The sequence below is a fragment of the Astatotilapia calliptera genome, chromosome 23, assembly GCF_900246225.1.
Source record: "Astatotilapia calliptera chromosome 23, fAstCal1.2, whole genome shotgun sequence".
Taxonomy (NCBI): Eukaryota; Metazoa; Chordata; class Actinopteri; order Cichliformes; family Cichlidae; genus Astatotilapia; species Astatotilapia calliptera.
Window position 1 is genome coordinate 4,692,229 of NC_039323.1, and position 19,002 is coordinate 4,711,230.

The window sequence follows — 19,002 nt, forward strand, 5'->3', positions numbered from 1 at the left end:
TCTTATTCTTATTACAATGCCCAAAAAGAAAGCCTCACAGTTAAATGCTATGCTATGCTTATTTCAATAGGCTCATGCAACATCCATGTAATGATGACCTGGATAGTCAGACCACTAACCTCTTCTCCAGCACATCCCCATATTCTCAGTGATATTAAAGTCTGGAATCTGTGCTGGCCAATCCATTTGAAGCGTTCTTTCACAATCCTAGCGCTGTCATCTTACAGCCATGCCATAAGGCAAGAAGAAACTCCCAGCGATGGAAAATGTGGTCATTCTGTATATTTAGGAAGTCAGCTGACCTCATTTCTGGGGGCATTTAATCCAGTGGAACTTTATATTCATTTTCATTAATACATACACACCTTTAGTTGAGTCAGTGTTGACTATGTTTCATCATGGTGACATTTATTTTTGTTTGAATGAGGGTGATCAGGTTTAAAATACAAATGATGCAATCCCGCTGTGGCTTAATAGACCAACCAGTTCTGGACAGCAATAGAAAATTTACAGTCTCTTTAAAAGGAGCTGCCTCTCTGAGACTGCTGTTTCAGGATTTATGGATATTGTGTGTGTTGTATATGAAAGTATCACTGTCACACCTTTTCTCAATGTCTTTAAATAGTCAGCCTGATTTTCACTGTCCTTTGTGGTTTTGCTGTTTCATTCTAGTTATTTCCCTGACTAGGTCTTCCTCTCCCTCCTTGCTGGCCCCTTTGCAATGGGTCTCCGGACATGCATCATACCTATTAACTCTTACAGGGTTGGGATGATTTATTTCATCCTTTTACCGGCAGCTATAAGATATGTCTGCCCTGAGCTAAGCCGAGTGGGGTTGGGCTATTCGCACGCACAGTAAACATGAAAGGCAGTGACACACAAACACTGAGTTTGTAGGTTTTTAGTGTTTTTTCCCCCCGACAAGGGCTAGAAAGTAAATAAAAACCCTAAAAAAAATCTCTAACATACTGAGTAGATGAATTAGCCAACCCTCAGTCATATCATCCACCACATGTTAGTCAAAGAAGCGCATCCAGTATGCTGAAAACCTTGGCCTGAGATCTGATTCTGTTCCTTGAATGAGCTCAGACTGTCTGGAAGCCTGAACAGTGTTTCTCTTGCTTAGTTTAGCTTTGAATTCAGTCAGATGAAGTCATGAAGGCTTTGATCAAACCAAATTGAAAAAAATACACAACTAAGATAACAGCAAAGGAAATAAGAAACAGGGTTACGTTTGCACCCTTTTTCTTACGCACTTGAACTTCTGCAGACGTAAACATGCTGTCAGTCTCTTAATTACTCAGCACACACGTATGCATGTGTGCTGTCATTTAAATATAACTGTATACAAAGGCCACTAACTCAGGGAAGTAGGACACAGCGAAACTGGTTTGCATGTGTGCTTTCTGTCCAAATACATTCCCTTGTATGTGGCCCATCCTGTCAAAAGAAAGAAAAAGGACGGTGGATAGAAAGAACAGGAAGAAAGGAGAGAAAAGACTTGCAGAGGGTTGCTCTTCCCTGCCCATGTATCACTTGCTTTCCCAAATTCCATTAAACTCTCAGGAGAGATGAGGGTTAAGATGAGACTGATAAGATTCTGTCTTTTAAAAAAAATTTCAGTCCATATTCAGTGCCTGGATCTTATTTTCAGCCGTGATTTTTCTACTACTACTACTACTGCTAAGAACAATACAGTATCCACATCTGAACCAAAGAGTAAAACAGTGAAATGTGGATTATTAAATATTAGGTCTCTCTCCTCCAAGTCTCTGTTAGTACATGACTTAATAATTGATCGACAAATCGATTTACTTTGCCTTACAGAAACCTGGTTGCAGCCGGATGATTATGTTCGTTTAAATGGATCAGCACTGTTGAGCCAACCATGCCTTTAATGTTAGCTAGTAATGACTTCATGAACTTCTTCACAAATAAAATTTTAATCATTAGAGAAAAAATTACCAATAATCACCCCACAGATGTAATATTATCTACAGCTACTCTTAGTACCATTGATGTTCATTTAGACTCTTTTTTTCCAATTGATCTTTCTCAGTTAACTTCAATAATTGCTTCCTCCAAACCATCAACGTGTCTTTTAGACCCCATTCCTACAAAACTGCTCAAAGAAGTCCTGCCATTAATTAATGCTTCAATCTTAAATATGATCAACCTATCTCTAATAATCGGCTATGTACCACAGGCCTTCAAGCTGGCTGTAGTTAAACCTTTACTCAAAAAGCATCTCTAGACCCAGCAGTCTTAGCTAATTATTGGCCAATCTCCAACCTTCCTTTCATATCAAAAATCCTTGAAAGAGTAGTTGTCAAACAGCTAACAGATCATCTGCAGAGGAATGGTTTATTTGAAGAGTTTCAGTCAGGTTTCAGAGCTCATCACAGCACAGAAACAGCTTTAATTAAGGTTAGAAATGATCTTCTTATGGCCTCTGACAGTGGACTCATCTCTGTGCTTGTCCTGCTAGACCTTAGTGCAGCGTTTGATACCGTCGACCATAATATTCTCTTAGCGAGATTAGAGCACGTTGTAGGTATTACAGGTACTGCACTGCAGTGGTTTATATCATTTCTATCCAATTTGTGCATGTAAATGGAGAGTCCTCTTCACACACTAAGGTCAATTATGGTGTTCCACAGGGTTCAGTGCTAGGACCAATTCTGTTTACGCTATACATGCTTCCCCTAGGCAGCATCATTAGAAGACATTTTCACTGCTATGCTGATGACACCCAGCTCTATCTGTCCATGAAGCCAGATAACACACACCAATTAGTTAAACTGCAGGAATGTCTTAAAGACATAAAGACCTGGATGGCCGCTAACTTTCTGCTTCTTAATTCAGATAAAACTGAGGTTATTGTACTCGGCCCTGAAAATCTTAGAAATATGGTATCTAACCAGATTCTTACTCTGGATGGCATTACCTTGGCTTCCAGTAATGCTGTGAGGAACCTTGGAGTCATTTTTGACCAGGACATGTCCTTCAACGCACATATTAAACAAATATGTAAGACTGCTTTCTTCCATTTGTGCAACATCTCTAAAATTAGAAATATCCTGTCTCAGAGTGACGCTGAAAAACTAGTTCATGCATTTATTACTTCCAGGCTGGACGACTGCAATTCATTATTATCAGGAAGTCCTAAAAACTCCCTGAAATGCCTTCAGTTAATCCAAAATGCTGCAGCAAGAGTCCTGACAGAGACTAGAAAGAGAGAGCATATTTCTCCTGTTTTGGCTTCCCTTCATTGGCTTCCTGTTAAATCCAGAATTGAATTCAAAATCCTGCTCCTCACATACAAGGTCTTAAATAATCAGGCCCCATCTTATCTTTATGACCTTGTAGTACCATATCACCCTATTAGAGCACTTCGCTCTCGCACTGCAGCCCTACTTGTTGTTCTTAGAGTATTTAACAGTAGAATGGGAGGCAGAGCCTTCAGTTTTCAGGCCCCTCTTCTGTGGAACCAGCTTCCAGTTTGGATTCAGGAGACAGACACTATCTCTACTTTTAAGATTAGGCTTAAAACTTTCCTTTTTGCTAAAGCATATAGTTAGGGCTGGACCAGGTGACCCTGAATCCTCCCTTAGTTATGCTGCAATAGACGTAGGCTGCCGGGGGATTCCCATGATGCATTGAGTTTTTTCTTTTCCAGTCACCTTTCTCACTCACTGTGTGTTAATATACTTCTCTGCATTGAATCATATCTGTTATTAATCTCTGTCTCTCTTCCACAGCATGTCTTTCATCCTCTCTTCCTTGTCTCACCCCAACCGGTCGCAGCAGATGGCCCCGCCCCTCCCTGAGCCTGGTTCTGCTGGAGGTTTCTTCCTGTTAAAAGGGAGTTTTTCCTTCCCACTGTCGTCAAAGTGCTTGCTCATAGGGGGTCATGTGATTGTTGGGTTTTTCTCTGTATCTATTATTGTACGATCTACTGTGCAATATAAAGCGCCTTGAGGTGACTGTTGTTGCGATTTGGCACTATATAAATAAAATTGAATTGAATTGAACTTCTATTCCTATTATTCTTATTATCATTATTATTATTGTTATTGCTTTTTTCTTAGCTTTTCACAGCCCTGCAGCAATAAATGAATCAGTTTGTGTATATTGCTAATTTTGCTGATTTCATCCACGACGACAAACATTAGAGCAGGTTACAGAGAAAATTCCAAAATTATTTGAAGTGCAGTCTTTCAAAGTTGTGTATAACCTGATGTTGTTGTGTTCAGGCAGGTTTTCAGGCCACTCTACCTCCCTGTCACACTGGCTACTGAGGGAGGTGTAAAGCCGAGCCGATCTACCTCTGTGCAAGCCAGTGCGCAGGTTTTCGGAGCCTGTGAACAAGCCGCATGGTGGTGATCTGCTGAAAGCTGACTCCCACACTCCCTCTGCCCCAGCCCCGGCCGCAAGGGGTGACATTCTCTCACACACAATCCAGAGACCGGTCCTCTTTCAGGACTCACACTCGGCCCAGTTACCCCCACCTTTTCATACGGTTGTGCTAGGAGAAGTACTCCAGGGATTAGCCTAGTCAGGTCTTTCAAAGGCCATTAGAGCAAATTACAGGTATCTTCTTACCAGTGCGCTGGGACAGGCCAGGTGAGGGGCGTAGAGGCCAAGCAGGAGTGCAGGGGTCAGCTTGGGACAAAAAGACAAGGCCACCCTGGGCCCCACTCTATCGGAGTGTCTCCTTGGCTCCACAAACTGGTAGACCTGCATCTATGAATGGCTCACTTGATGGGACCTCAGAGACATTGTCTCACGACCGTAACTTTAGCCTTTTTTTTCTTAGTACCCTCTACCCCCACATCTCACTCTCTCCCTGTTGAGTTTCCCATCTTTAAATTGATGTGGGCATGAGTTTGCCCAGATAAATGATCACACAAAATGACTACAAAACGCAAAATCTACATGACTTGAACCACGGTGGGTTAGTTGATACTCACCTTATCTACTGTGGTAGAAAGGATATAACCTGTATGCTGCAAACACAAATTGGTATGTGCATTACAAAAAGACCTGGCATCAGTTGAAATTGAATTTGAATAACATTAACTATTTCCACTTGAAAACTAAATTTAACTTGTAATGGCAACCACACAACCATTAATGTGTGGTCTGTCAATGTATCAGTATGCTGCAGGCGTCGTGAGACTGATTCTGTTGATAAAGTTGTAGAGATGGCCAAAGGGAGTTCCGCATCCTGCCATTTTCTCTAGACTACACACAGACACACACTCTCACCCACACATACATGCCTTTTGGCCTCTTTTGCCGGCCACACTCACATACACATACACACATATGCCTCACCCTATCCCAACCGGTGGATGACAATCTAGTGGAAGAGCTGCGGAAGTGTTTCATTAGCCAATTACCGCTGGTAGATAAAGCCTGCGTTCCCACAGTCCGCAAGGTTGGGGGGTCAAATGTGACCAATTACCCTCCATCCCCTCACAGGACAGATTAGCCTGTCTGATTTATCCCCAGACAGACTGACCCAATACTCCAAAATCACCATCCACATCTGGATACGTTGTGCGTGTGTCACGGGAGGCAGCTGTATGTGTGTGCATGTGAACAATTTCACTCCTCATAAACATTGCTTCTACTCTTAATAAAACACTGGGCTCTTCTTTACCACATACTTCCGAGTCATTAGTGTGTCTAGAGGTTCTGTCAGCATGTCATCCATGGTTGTTATATCACTGAACACAAGCTTCCTTGGCCAAGCAAAGCTTTGATTGTATGTAATGGAACTTCAATCAGTTCATTAGGGACCCCCAGGATGCCGAATCAGACCCTACCAAACCCTAAATTTATAAGAGCAGATGGGGAGGCAAGCTATCCAGAAGAGGGTATACTAGAGGACGACTGGGAAGGTTTAGGTTAGTGGGGGTGGAGGCCTGCTGTAGTCAAACTGAGGGATTGGAGAGGTGAAAAAGGTTAACGAAGCCCACAGTGTGCACCACTCCTGTTCGTCTGTGCCTGTGTGGTACCAAGTGGCTGTAATCTCCGACCAGGAGGCATTCTCTTTAATCAGGGAGGGAGACCAGGGAGAGCAAACTGCCTCCAAATCATGCATCACATCCGTAACAAGCGGACGGCAGACTATCAAAGGCTTCACAGATAGTTATGAGCTGATCTGCCAGAGGTTTGTGACTCACAGCTTCTGAATTTTCCTGAACTTTAAGATACCCCAGGAGCGCAGCAGGGATGGCGGGATCCACGTTAAACTGAGGTCATCTACCCTGCTACTTAATAAATAACACTAAGCAGGTGAATTGCATCTGTGTCTTATATGGTTGGTTGTTCAGATTGGATTCAGTGGGTGTAAGCATACTCAGGGAAAGACATTGTTTTTGCTGGTTTCTACCCTCATCTTTAGGATGCTCTGGTGAAAAAAGATATATAAAGATCACTGATAGTGGAACCAACCAAGCAGCGGCAGTCACTTTCAAATAGATTTAACCTTTGAATTTGAGTGAAAAAGTTTCTTCAACAAAATAAATAAAAACCCTGAGCTAAAAATGTGTGTGCAGGCAGGTATGATAAATGCAGCTTAATTGCTTAAACTTATTCAAAAAATGCATGCATTCGATATTAATGCCAGGTTGAAGTCAGTAACAACAAATTTCCCAATTTCAATTCAAAATCTAGGAAATAAATACAATTAGAAGACCTTTTCTGTATATTTCTTCATTTTTGAAGCTTAGAAATTAATTAAAGTATAAAAAACAAACAAACATCCTGAAGTTTTTATAGTATTTTTCATTGTGAATGCACAATACTTCATAAAGGGGGAACACTTGGCTACTTATACACATCTGGCCATGAGAAGAACTGTGCACCCTGAATGTGCAACTGAATACAGTAATAATCTCCATCAAGCAAGCCTTCCTAATTTCAAAAATAGCTTCTCAGGATGGACCAGAAACTTGATCATGTTAAAAGAAAAGCAAAGTGGGAGATTAAACAGGTCCACTGAACGCTGGCCAGTGGCCAGTGCATGTTTTTGGTGCTTAACACATACTAACAACAGAAACAAATGTCTTGTCCTCTGCTGCAGCAAGTCTAATAAAATGAGAACAGTACTTACAAAGTTTAAAACCGAGAAACCTTTTTAATCTCAACAATCAATCCAAGATAACGCGAATCGTGATACATCGTTGGCTGGCATGTGTATATGGCAGTACTATATTATCAGTATTATTTTTAAATAACTGTCATTTAAATCCTACATAGTTTTTGCAGTTTTCCAGTCCAGTGCATTTGTTCAGTAGTAGGCTAAAAAATAAAGAAACCTGATTTAGTTTGGAGAGTACTGCCAGTTTTAGGTATGTGCATATGCAATTCAGGTGTGCAGTGAGTTTCCAGTGACTGAGCACCAGGACACAGAATATTCTCTGTGGCCTGAGCTTGCCCCATATTTATATTATTAAAATGAGAAGGGCATACAGGAGGTGACAAAAGGCACAAGAGTGAAATCAGGCAACCTGTCAGAGCTGTCACTTGCTCCACTGGCCAAAGGGCCCTGACCTCAATCCTATCCGTTGCAGGGGAGGAAAGGTGGAAATGGATACAGCTGGAGAGAGACGGTGACAGGTAGGAAAGGCCGGCAGTCAAAAAAAGAATAGTGAAAGTATGCTTTTATCGATATGTACAGACTGACATTCATATGTATTGAGTTTCACATGCATATGGATATTTTTGCTCAGCTTTGGACAACTGCAGAACAAAAAAATAAAAAACATTGAGCTCTGAAAATTCAGCCCATTCGTCCCTGTTTTTTAAAAGTAGGTCTAAAATAACAAGGCAAGGAGAACGATGGTGCAAAGATCCAAGAGCTATAGAAAAGCGGTGTGATGCATGATGTTGACTATGCTGTTTCAGCTATAGCACTGCAATGCTTTGTACCACCTTCTGTGTTCTAATGAGGACGTGGCCTTTCAGATGAGAAAAACACCCACGTGCACGCAAGCTCGCACATGTCAGTGTGCATGCAAACACAGAAACATGCATGCGTCTGAACTGAGTACAAGGTAAGGTCTGGTTCATATTAACCATTAGGGAACGGAAACGCACATCTTTTTCAGCTTAGGGTCCACTTCATGCTCCTGCAGTGGCACACGTATAAACACAGGCACATGCGTTGGGAACGTACACGCACATTCAAGGAGCTGACATGATATTCACATCCTGCCCATGTTCATTTAGTGAAATGGCCTCAGAGATAAAAAGCAGGTATGGGTTGTTTGTAATGCAGTTCAGACAAGACTGCATGGTCTCAGGATGTTGGAATGCACAGACTGAACCAGAGTTGCTGTTTTTAGTCTCTCACATTTACATTAATTATCCTGCTACTACTTTCAGGAAACAAACTTAGAACACAATTATTCAGTCCAGCTAGTTGAATCTAATTCAGTTCAATTCAGTTTTATTTGGGCCAAATAACAACAACAACTGCCTCAATATGTGCTGTATTGTAAGTATATTGTAAGCAGAGATGGGCATGTAATCCGATTACTTTTTTCAAGTAACAAGTAAAGTAAGGGATTACTAATGCAAAAACGGTAATTAGATTACCATTACTTTCCCGTAGGAACGCTGCGTTACTGCGTTACTAAAACCGTGATTTTTTTTGCAAGAATGTCTCATGACAGTGACATAAGCAAGTGCGATGTTCGTGGCAACAGCTGTGTGCAGATCAACAATGGATCATATATCGAGTGTGGGAGAGAGTATGAGGTGCAGCGTTTAAAGCGTGGAAGTACTGACCTTACTTTGAGTTTGATTCCGTAAAAAGTGACAAAAACATTAGCATCCGTTGTGCGTGGGAAGAAAACTTCTTTTTACAGCGAAAAAAACCCTAAACTTCCAAGCAAGCACCTAGTGCGCTATGACGTAATGGGAAACTCACAGAGAAACTGCTGTATCCTTCCACTGACCGCTGCGGGACACCTGCACCAGGGTAAACCTCCGCCTACCGTACTCCTGCTTTACAGGTAAAAATAGAGCAACAGGACCGCTAGTCTGTGACTTTATTTATTTTCTGCTGTGTTTTACTTGCATCTATTTGAAAGAGTGAGTGTAAACACACACAAAAAAATATTTTATGTGCTGGAATGTGCAGAAAATAGGTTTAAATGTTAAACTAATTTATTCCAGTCAGAGAATGTTGCATATAATTAAATTTTTGCTTGATGCATAAAGTTAAAAGATTAAAACTGATAAAACAAGTTTTAAAAAGGGACTTTTCCATTTGATTACATTTTGTATGATGGATTATGCAGAAAAAGTAGAATTGGGCTGAAAGATCTATCGCTTTATCACCTATTCAGGTTGTAAATTGTGTTTTTAAAAAGTAACTAAGTAATTAATTACTTTTGAAAATAAGTAATCAGTAAAGTAATGGGATTACTTTTTTGGGGAAGTAATTAGTAATTAGTTACTGATTACTTTTTCAAGTAACTTGACCAACACTGATTGTAAGTATGGTGAAAATAGCCCTAAGGTAACCTCTTTGCCTCAGTTTTTTGAATATATCTTACATATTATTGCATTATTTTGAACCAAATATCGTTAAAATGCAGTAAAACCTTTTTGATTTTATAGATTTTTCTCCTTTAAGGTCCAATCCAGCTGCAAGTTATATTATATGCATTTCTACATTTGGTTCCAAATTTGGTAATCCCCTTAACATTCACCATCCAAAGCCAGTTTTAACAGTGCGATTTTATTTAAATAAGCATTACATTTTTAAGAGTTCTTTGCCTGACTGTAGACTTTTAGTCAGGCATAAAGTTTCTTAACATAATCTTAAATTGCCCAGAAAACATGACACAACATCATGATAAAGAATGTTGACTTATTAATGTTGACTTTCTAATAACTTTTAGCACTGATGTAACTGCGATTAGCCCGTAGTAGACGCAAGGTGTGTGATTGTCATTCTGCAGTCGTACACAAAATCACACACGTTATGACTTAATTGCCTAACAGCATGTCAATATTTTGCCACACAGGCTGATAGGCAGGCTTTGGTTGATCTGTTTATGTTTGTGAGAGAGATTAAAATCTGCACGCGCTAGAGCTTCCACGTGTTCTTGTAACTTATATGGTAGAGAAGCCCCAGATTCACCTGAAAGTCACCTCAGAGAATAGCCTCTGGTTTTATAGCCTCCTATTGCGCTCTCTTATGATAAAACTTTACAGAGAGGCATATGTGCTTTAAGGGTAACAGGTGCATTGCATTCCTAGTGCAATTCTTCCAGTAATTTTAGGTTAAATTCAAACACCTTTAAACTCTTGTAGCTGTAGTCAGTCAGCCATGACTGTATTTAGGGATGCCAAGTTGTTTCTTTTCCCCCCCATCTACAGCAGGGGTTCTCTTTCAGCTTCTTTATTCCTGGGCCAGTGGTTAAACGCCGTCCAAGACATGATGTCTGGCTCAGTTCAAGCGGCGAGGTGAGAGGCTTTATTGGAAGGGTCAAAATGTCTTGGTCTATCTAAGGTTGAGGCAAGACCGCTTTCCTCTGTCTCAGTGGGCTGATTACGTCAGTGCACGTGTGTGTGCATGTGTACGATTCGAGATGTAAGTGGCAGCTGCTCCTTCATGAATATTTCCTTTGGTGAATGATTTCAAACATGTGGTGCTGCATGAGTAAGGCTAGCTAGTCGTCTGTTCCCAGCTGATTTCATTAATATGTTTTACACCTTCCACAAAAAGCTCTTACTGTAATAAGAGCACTAATGTGCTCACATTGAGGAAAAGGCCATATTTTTCACTCTAAAAATGAAGAGCTTGGCTGTGAACATGTTCAGATTTGCGTTGCTCTACTGGCAATAATTGTTGCTCGTTACACTGATGTTTAAAGCACCTAAATCATAGTGTAGCTTTTGGAAAGCAACAAGTCTCCTTATGCGAAGGGGATGAAAAGTAATGCAAAAACTACTCATCCTCCATGGCCCAATTAATATTTATAGAATAGGTAGTCTTGGTCTACTATGGACCTTAATACTTTTCTGGTAAAACCATTTGGATATTGATGTATTTCTATCTTGCTATCAAGTCATTCTCTGCTTTTTACAAACTTAAGGAGCACGTCTTCAGTCAATGGTGTCAAGGTTCAAGCTGTTGGTTGCTGGAACTGTGAAGTCTTCCCTTTTGTGTTACCTTCACACCCACAGGATGTCCATAGCTGTGCGATGTTATAAAGGACTCGGTTGTCAGTGCCAAAGTCAGACTCTATAAACCTGCTGATGAACCCCGTAAACCCCAGAGAGGAGCTGGAGCCAGACTACTAAAGGTTGTTAGCTACTAATTGCTACATTTCTAGGGCCCATTCAAGACATCAAACCCATGTGGCAGAAACCAGGGATGCTCTGCTAATTAGCCTGACACTGACACTCTTGTCCTCCAATGTTCCCAGGACAGTGATAGTCTGTAAATTTGTATGAAGGATTTTAACATGCCTGTTAAACATAAACGTGTATCTGTGATGTTTTATGTGGGGGTTTTTTGTCTCTTAATAACACAAACCACAATTTAAGTACTGATTTCATTTTTTTTTCTCAGACAAGCTGTGGACGTGCCTTTACAGTGAAGACTGGGGGGTTAATGCATGATTCGTGGGATTTTACCCTCCTATTGGCATCCAAAATGTCCACGAATCCCTTCTCAGTTGAGACAACCCAGAGGAAACCTTAATGCCTAATGAGCAACGGGAAGCGCTCCAGCACTCTTCTAGCCTTTAATTTCCACCTCAATACTAAGCAGAGCACGCCCCAGCCCTTCTCCTAGCCTCATTAACATGTGTATTCTTCCAATTCAAAACACCAAAGTACTTCCTTCAGCCAGGTGCTTCCCCCTTTGGCCCCTCCAGCCTTGGTGCTGTTGATCCAGTCACACATCCCCGTCTGAGCTATAGCAGAATTAATGGTGAGTCATGGTGAGGTTAAAAAAAAGGCCAGGGTAGAATAACCCTCTTTCCACCTTTAAAATGGCAGACAGCACAGAACAGACATTTTGTAAAATCTGTTGTTTAGTGACATTGTCCCCAAAGTAAAACGTGGGTCGATGATGAACATTGGTATTTTTAAATTGCCTGATGCTTTGTTTTGCCATTGCTTTAAAGCGCTATGCATGCGTAGTCAACTAGGGCTTTAGTATGTCACAAATGAGTAGCAGTATAGCACATGACTATATACAAGTGAGACTTAAACAATTAAAATTTGTGTATGTGAAAATATCTGTGCTAAGACGTGCATGACAATGTAAATAAAAATAAATGTTGTTTCACAAACTACTTCTCTGTAAAATGCAATAAATTGAGTTTTACAGTTAAAAAATAAAGATAAAATTTTTTTTGCTCCTACTCCACATCCTTTTTTGACATTGTCCATCTTAAAAAAACAAAAAAACAAAAATATTGTCTTTGCAAGACTGTCCGCCACACTTGTCTTGTCCTTTTATGATTTTAAAATTCAAGTCAGTCTCTCTTTTGTGAGTGACAGTTTCCCCTGTGTATGAAAACTTTTAATAATTTCCACAACATATTTCAGTTGGGTGGAAGGTTTTCACCCCATGGTTTTGCTCCAAGTCAAATACACCCATGAACTTGGAAAACTTTCACATCAAACAGTAACATGTTGCACACCAAGGGAAATTTAGTAAATACATCACACCCCGGCTGCGAGAGCTGAGAGGCTATAGAGGCAAAATTAAGCTAGTCTGGCCACAGTGACTTTTTGCAGTTGTAGCGGTGTCACTTTATGAACTGGCTGATGCTACTGGAGGCCGACCAAGTGTTTGATGATTGTAGCCACACACATTTAGTCCATCTATTTAAAATATGAGGAAAAAATTAAAACATGCAATAAAATATACACAGGGTGGTTTGCCAAAAAAGATTTTGTAAATAGATCACAGACTTGACAATTACAATTACAAGTAGCCTTCATTTGTTAATTAAACTGGATTTTAATAATTATATATGCTGTATTAATACACTAGGCGCCTATAACTATTGTAATTGATCACAAACCAGTTGCCGGGTGTGTCTGCGCAGCTGTTGTGCTTCAGGACAGTCTAATTTGCAGGCTACGATCAGTAGCCCATGACAGGATATGATGTGTACCTGCCTCTGAATCTTTTGTAAACACTTGGGTGTGTTTTTCCCTCTAGATCATTTTCTGCTTTACCATAGTTCAAAAGAAAAACATGTTGTCACCCTCCCTTCTGGTCTCTCAAAGGACTGCACTTTGACTCTTCGTGCGGCTGTTTCAAGTTATTTTTAGTAACACTTATAATCTTTTTTTATTATATGTGGAACTATAATTGGAGCATGTAGGTTGACAGGATGTACTCAGATCATAGCAAGATAATTTATCTTGATTTGTCTCTAGTTTGATTAACAAATATAGCCGAATAATTTACAACTTCCCTGACTGAAAAAAAAAAAAAAACTTGAGGAAATTTCGTGGATGGAGTCTACTGTTTTTGTTTTAGTGTGATTTTTCTGTGTATTTCCACACTCATACTCACATGAAATAATTCTTTTTGATTTTGATTTTATTTTTGGGGGGGGGGCTCATAACTGATATATATTCAGGCTGTTTAGTCTGCTTCTACATAGTCGTACAAAAAGAGAATTAAAACTGTCCTTCAACTACAAGGCTGTTTTAATGACTTGATAATTGACTTTAGGCTCTTTATGTCACACTCATAAGTCGTTCATCATGAATTAAAACTGAAGACTGTAAAATAAAAACAGGTTTATTTGCCACATACGTGTTTTGTATTCTTTATCTCCCTTCAGCCCCGTCCAGCTGTCTCATCCTTTAAATCCTCGAGCCCTTTAAGTTTGCATGTCTCCCACTTGCCCCTTCCCTCTGCTGTTCCATGCCCCTACTCCACTGGGATTGATACAATATTTTCCAGCCTCAATTAGCAGCGAGTCTGTTGACTAATTCCAACTGTTTTTGCACCTGAGAGTTGTGAGCTGGGGCTGGAAAAACTGAGGTTGGTGAGGCGGAGGTGAGGGACGGTGCTTGGGTGTAGCAGGCAAAGCTGTCGGGGCAGCAGAGCTGTGTCGACAAGAGTGTAAGGGCAAACCAGAGGACAGAGTGCGGAGCAGGTGGAGGATGGGGCTAAGACTAGCACTAGAAAACGCTATAGGTTACACAAGTATATTAAAGGCAGAATTAGTACTGGGTCTCTCGGTATTGGTCTCTGTAAGGATCTATGTGTTTTTGCAAGTAGATTCCCACAAGCTACATCATATATATTACACTATTTTTAAATCAGATGGAAAAAATATATCTCAATTTATTAGAAATCTTAAAAAAAGATTACTAATGCATTGTCTTTCATGTCTAGTACCTGATTTACGTCATTTACCATGTATAACTTTCTACTTGTTCTGCCTCCAGTCTATAGCATAGTGAAATTCTCTTGCTCAGGACACTTACAGTTTAATTTCAAGGTCTCTGCAAGAGTAACAGTGCTCTTAAACAGAAAAGGAGATCTCAAAATGGTCTTAAACCAGATCTGTCCCAGTGTGAGTTGCAACCACAGGCTGACCACAAGGTTCATTTTGTTAAATCTAAGGCAAAGCCTACATGACCGCTGGTTTGGCACGGTGCTCAGCTCAGGGTGCAGAACACACCCTCATTCTGTGTGAGTGCCGAAAGAACCGTTCTTTCCACCAAAGGAAATGAGAGGATGATGGCTAAAGTGTATGAGGACATTACATCTAAGGGGACTGTACTTTTTCATTAATGGCTACTACAGCCTCCTAAGAGTAAATGACCCAATTGGCAAAAAGTAAAAAAGCATACATTTCACAATCAATTTTGCTGTTTTAAGACATTTTAAATGTCAATTTCTTCTTTTTGCCAAATGTCTTTCAGTCCTTCGGCATGACTTCTGTCAAACTGTCAAATACAAGCAAAGTTTGGGAGTAGTATTTTGTTATGGTAGCTGACATTTATTACCACTAATGTGAAAGAATAATGTCCCAACTTGGATATGCCCACGGGTCCAAATTTAACACAGTAATAATTCATCTCAATTTGAATTTATACCAGTGTGTGTGGCTTTTAAAGGTTCTGCCAGGTGACTAATCCCGACAGGTTAACAAATGTCATCCAGTCTGCCGCTTGGAGATCACTGAAATGGTGGCAACAGACTGACTGGCTTGTTAGCTGGACGCAGCAGCTGTTCTCCCCCAGTAGCTGTATGGAAAAACTCTGACTCACCCCCTTGTATAAAAAGGCATTAAGAACCAAACACATAAATATTACAGTCAAAGGCAAAAATGTCTCTAAGAGCTGTCCAATAAGTCAGTCAGCCAGTGACTAATGGAGAGGAAGGTCAGATCATGACCAGAATCAGTTCATCTGACCTGGTCAAGTAATGGTGGTTAAGAAACCATCACTGCATGAACAAGGTTTTCTCAAGTGTCCACAAAGCATAGATTGTCCGACAGATTACAAACTGAACGACACAGATCTGTCTGAATATGCCCGTCCAGTTGAGTTTATCTTGTTTAACTCGTCAGACATAATGTGGGTTTCGGGGCAAAGCCACACTGCTAGAGAATTTTACATGAAATTCCTACTTGCATGCACACCCACAGAAAGCCATATAAAATCACAATAAAGCGCTTTGAGTGCTCAGATAGAGTAGAAAAGCGCTATATAAGGACCAGTCCATTTACCATTTACCAACAGAGCAGATGAACTGTGAAGATTACAAATTGGTCTGTGTTGGAAAAAAGTGTTTCAGAAATGTGTTTCAGTATGACTGATGCATTTTCACCACAGTTTTGACAGGTTAATTCCCAGTGAAAGGGAAACTTTTTTTTTTCCAAGACCACTTTGTCTTTCCTCAGTGCCTGCTGTCCCACGAGGGGTCTAAACCATCTCTAGGTTATTCCCTTCCTACCTAGCAACGCTTCCGCCCTGCTCTAAACAACGCAACACAAATTGCTCAGCAGTGATATGACTAAGGGATATCCCCATAAACAGCTGTAAAAGTGAACAGATAAGAAAGTTCAGCCATAAAAATAAATCCGAAAACGTCACAGGGCATCCTCCCTCTGACACAAATTTCAGATATGCAACTTTTTCTCACTTTACTTACTGTCAGCGTAGTTTTTACGTCGAGTGCCGTCCACCTTGCCGGTTTTGTCAATGCAGAGGAAGAACTTGTTGGCAGAGTAAAGTCGCCGAAGTCGGACGTCACCCTCTAAGTGATTATAACTGCGCGTGTGCCTTTCCAGTGTCCATGAACAGTTGATTCCGCTTGCGAGCACCTGAAGGGGTTCATGCCCTACTCGAGGAGGACAGGCCCCCGTGACAGTACCAGCGGTGACCAAGAGCACGGTGAAGCATGCCAGGCAGAGTGAGGCTGCACTAGGCAGGGGGAAATGTGGACCGGCAGAGGCTGCAGTTGTAGCGGTGGTGCTGAGGGCAGCTTCAGGACAGAAATTAACTGCGGACGCCGTCCATCTGCACATGGTGGGTCAGACTCCCAAGGTGCACCTTGTGCAAGCTGTAGGCATGCTGATGATCAGGAGAAGTCCCTGTGGAGGGAGAGAAGGAAGGGAAGCGGCACTTACAGCAAATCCTCTGGATGTCACAGCCAGTCTCCACTTTGAGCTGAAAGCGGGCCTTCCTTCCTACAGAATCAGTTTTGCCAGAGTTCCTCCAGTTGTCATCTTCAGTTGTGTTTTTTTTATTCTTTTTTTCTCCTCCTTTAACAAAGTGTCGCAATTTAACAAATCCAGTTTTTTGAAGTTCCTCCTTGATGCTGCTCCTTGCTTGTTTGTCGTCTCTTCCTTTGACTGAAGTCTTCTTCACTGGTCCATAATTAAAGTCCTGGGCTCTATGAGGATTCACATACGTGTGTTTGAATGAGTGAGTGTAAATGTACAAGTGTGTTTCTGTGCCAGTTTAAGCATGTGTGCGTGCACCTTGCAATGCTCTGCTGTTTCCAGCTGGGTAGGAACAAGTTGCCTGTCTGAATTGCTGACCCGTGGCAGAGAAAGAGTTGACTACTTCTAGTGTGTGTGTGTGTGTGTGTGTGTGTGTGTGCGTGTGTGTATGTGATACTGAGAGAGAAAGAGTGAGTGAGAAAGAGAGGGAGTGAGTATGGGAGGTGTTTGTGACAGAGAGAGGCAGCGAGAGTGTGTCTGTGTGTGTCAGAGTCTGCGAGCACAGGGCAGCGAAGCAGTGAGGCAAGCGAAGCCACGCTCTGCTGTGTGCAGTCAGTCAGTCCTCTCTTCTGTGAAGGCAGCGGCTCAGTTGTCCTGCATTTTATCCTGGGCAGGGCCAGGAGAAGGGTGGGGGGATGGGGCCACTGCACTCATTCATAACCATTTCAAACAAATGAGAAGCCTTACATCAAACACCATCCTCATTTTAATCTCTTACAGAAAACTTTGCTCTGTGAGAAATAGGTAGTTTGCCTTTAAACTTGAGGATTTTTTCTGCTTTTTGTGGTTACAGACACCTGGAGAGGTTCAAACTGTCTTTCAAGATGTGAACGGTGAGAGTCAAATCAGCTCGATTGCTGTCCAGTTAAACCTTTTTTGACACTTTCACTCTGCACATGGGGCAAATTAAGGGAGCCTTCCCCCCTTTTTTTAATGGTTGCTGGTTTGAATCATCAAGCAGTCAGAAACACAGAGCAGGTTGTGAGTGTTGGTAGACCTAGTCCAGATGAAGTCTGAGAGTCTTTCTGATCACCTTTGTTAATATTTCAATGGAACGGCGTCTCTGATCTTTACCATTTAATTTGGCAGAGCAGGATGGAAATGAAGAACACCTTTTTTTTGTGAGTTCACCCACTTGTCTGTTTTTAGAGGCTGTGTAATAAGCCTGATTAGATCAAGGTAAACGAGCACAGTCAATGCGTTATTTTATTAAAATTTTTAACAATATAAAGAAAACTAACAAAAACCTCTTGAATAGTTTTGAAATTTATGGAAAATTTTGTCATTTTGGTAAAAAGATTCACTTCCTTTCTTCTTTTCTTTAATCTTTATGGTGAATATAACATAGAGCCAGCAGCCAGGAACAACTAATGCGATTCAAAAGTATGCGTAAGAGCGTAGAACACAAGATGAAAAAAATTACCAATTAGCTTTGCCACTCATCTCCTTTTCTTTATTTGGGTCCTCGTTTCAATTAGCACCCTGACCTGAGGCCACACTTGTCCAGTGCTGGAGGTGTTTCCGAGGGCTTCACGTTCACAAGTGGGACAGTCACTTCACACTCTGTGGGCTTTTTGACTGCCGCTAGAGACTTGAGCCCTTTTTGCATGGCCACAGTTTGCCCCAGCTTTCAGGGTTTCATATTAGGTCATAGTACCTGGTACTGACCAGGTACTAAAATAGTAAACCGACATTTTTGAAACCCAGTAATGAGGGAAATGTCTACAAAAAACAATGTTGTGGTCCCCGAGTCTGACAAGAAGCCACAGACCGAGCAGCAGGTATATCATTGCCTGGATGTCCACCTTTGTTGTAGCGTTCTGTCACATACTAATTACGCTCAACTTTTAATCCCAGATCGCTCAAACCATTCCTATACATGCCATTGTGATCTTGAACTTGGTGCCTGCCAGCCTCCATGTAAAGACTAGTTTCAGCATAAATCTAAAAACGTTGCTTCCATTTCTCTTCAGCTTATCAGAATTTAAAGGAGCTTTAAACGAGCTTATCAGCATCACTTAAAATAGTAAGAGGAACATGCAGACGAAGAGAAGCATCTCTCCATCTATTTTTGTCCGCTTATCCAATTCAGGGTCGTGATTGGGCTAGAGCCTATCCCAGCTGCCATATGGAGAGAGCCAGGGTACATCCTGAAGAGGTCTATCACAAGGCTAAAACCAGTCACTCTCCCATTCACACCTACAGACAATTTAGAAACACCAGCCAACCTAACATTCTGTCTTTGCCCGGTCGG

General features: G+C 41.2%; 1 protein-coding gene across 1 annotated transcript in view; it reads right to left on the minus strand.

Annotated features, from left to right (window-relative positions):
* fgf22 (fibroblast growth factor 22) overlaps positions 1-17,139 on the minus strand; it is a 29,264-nt gene extending 12,125 nt beyond the window's left edge. The window contains exon 1 of the mRNA XM_026159262.1: positions 16,175-17,139. Coding sequence (XP_026015047.1) covers positions 16,175-16,550 — 376 coding nt within the window. The 5' untranslated portion in view covers positions 16,551-17,139. The remainder of the gene's footprint in view (positions 1-16,174) is intronic.
* Positions 17,140-19,002: the final 1,863 nt, after the last annotated feature.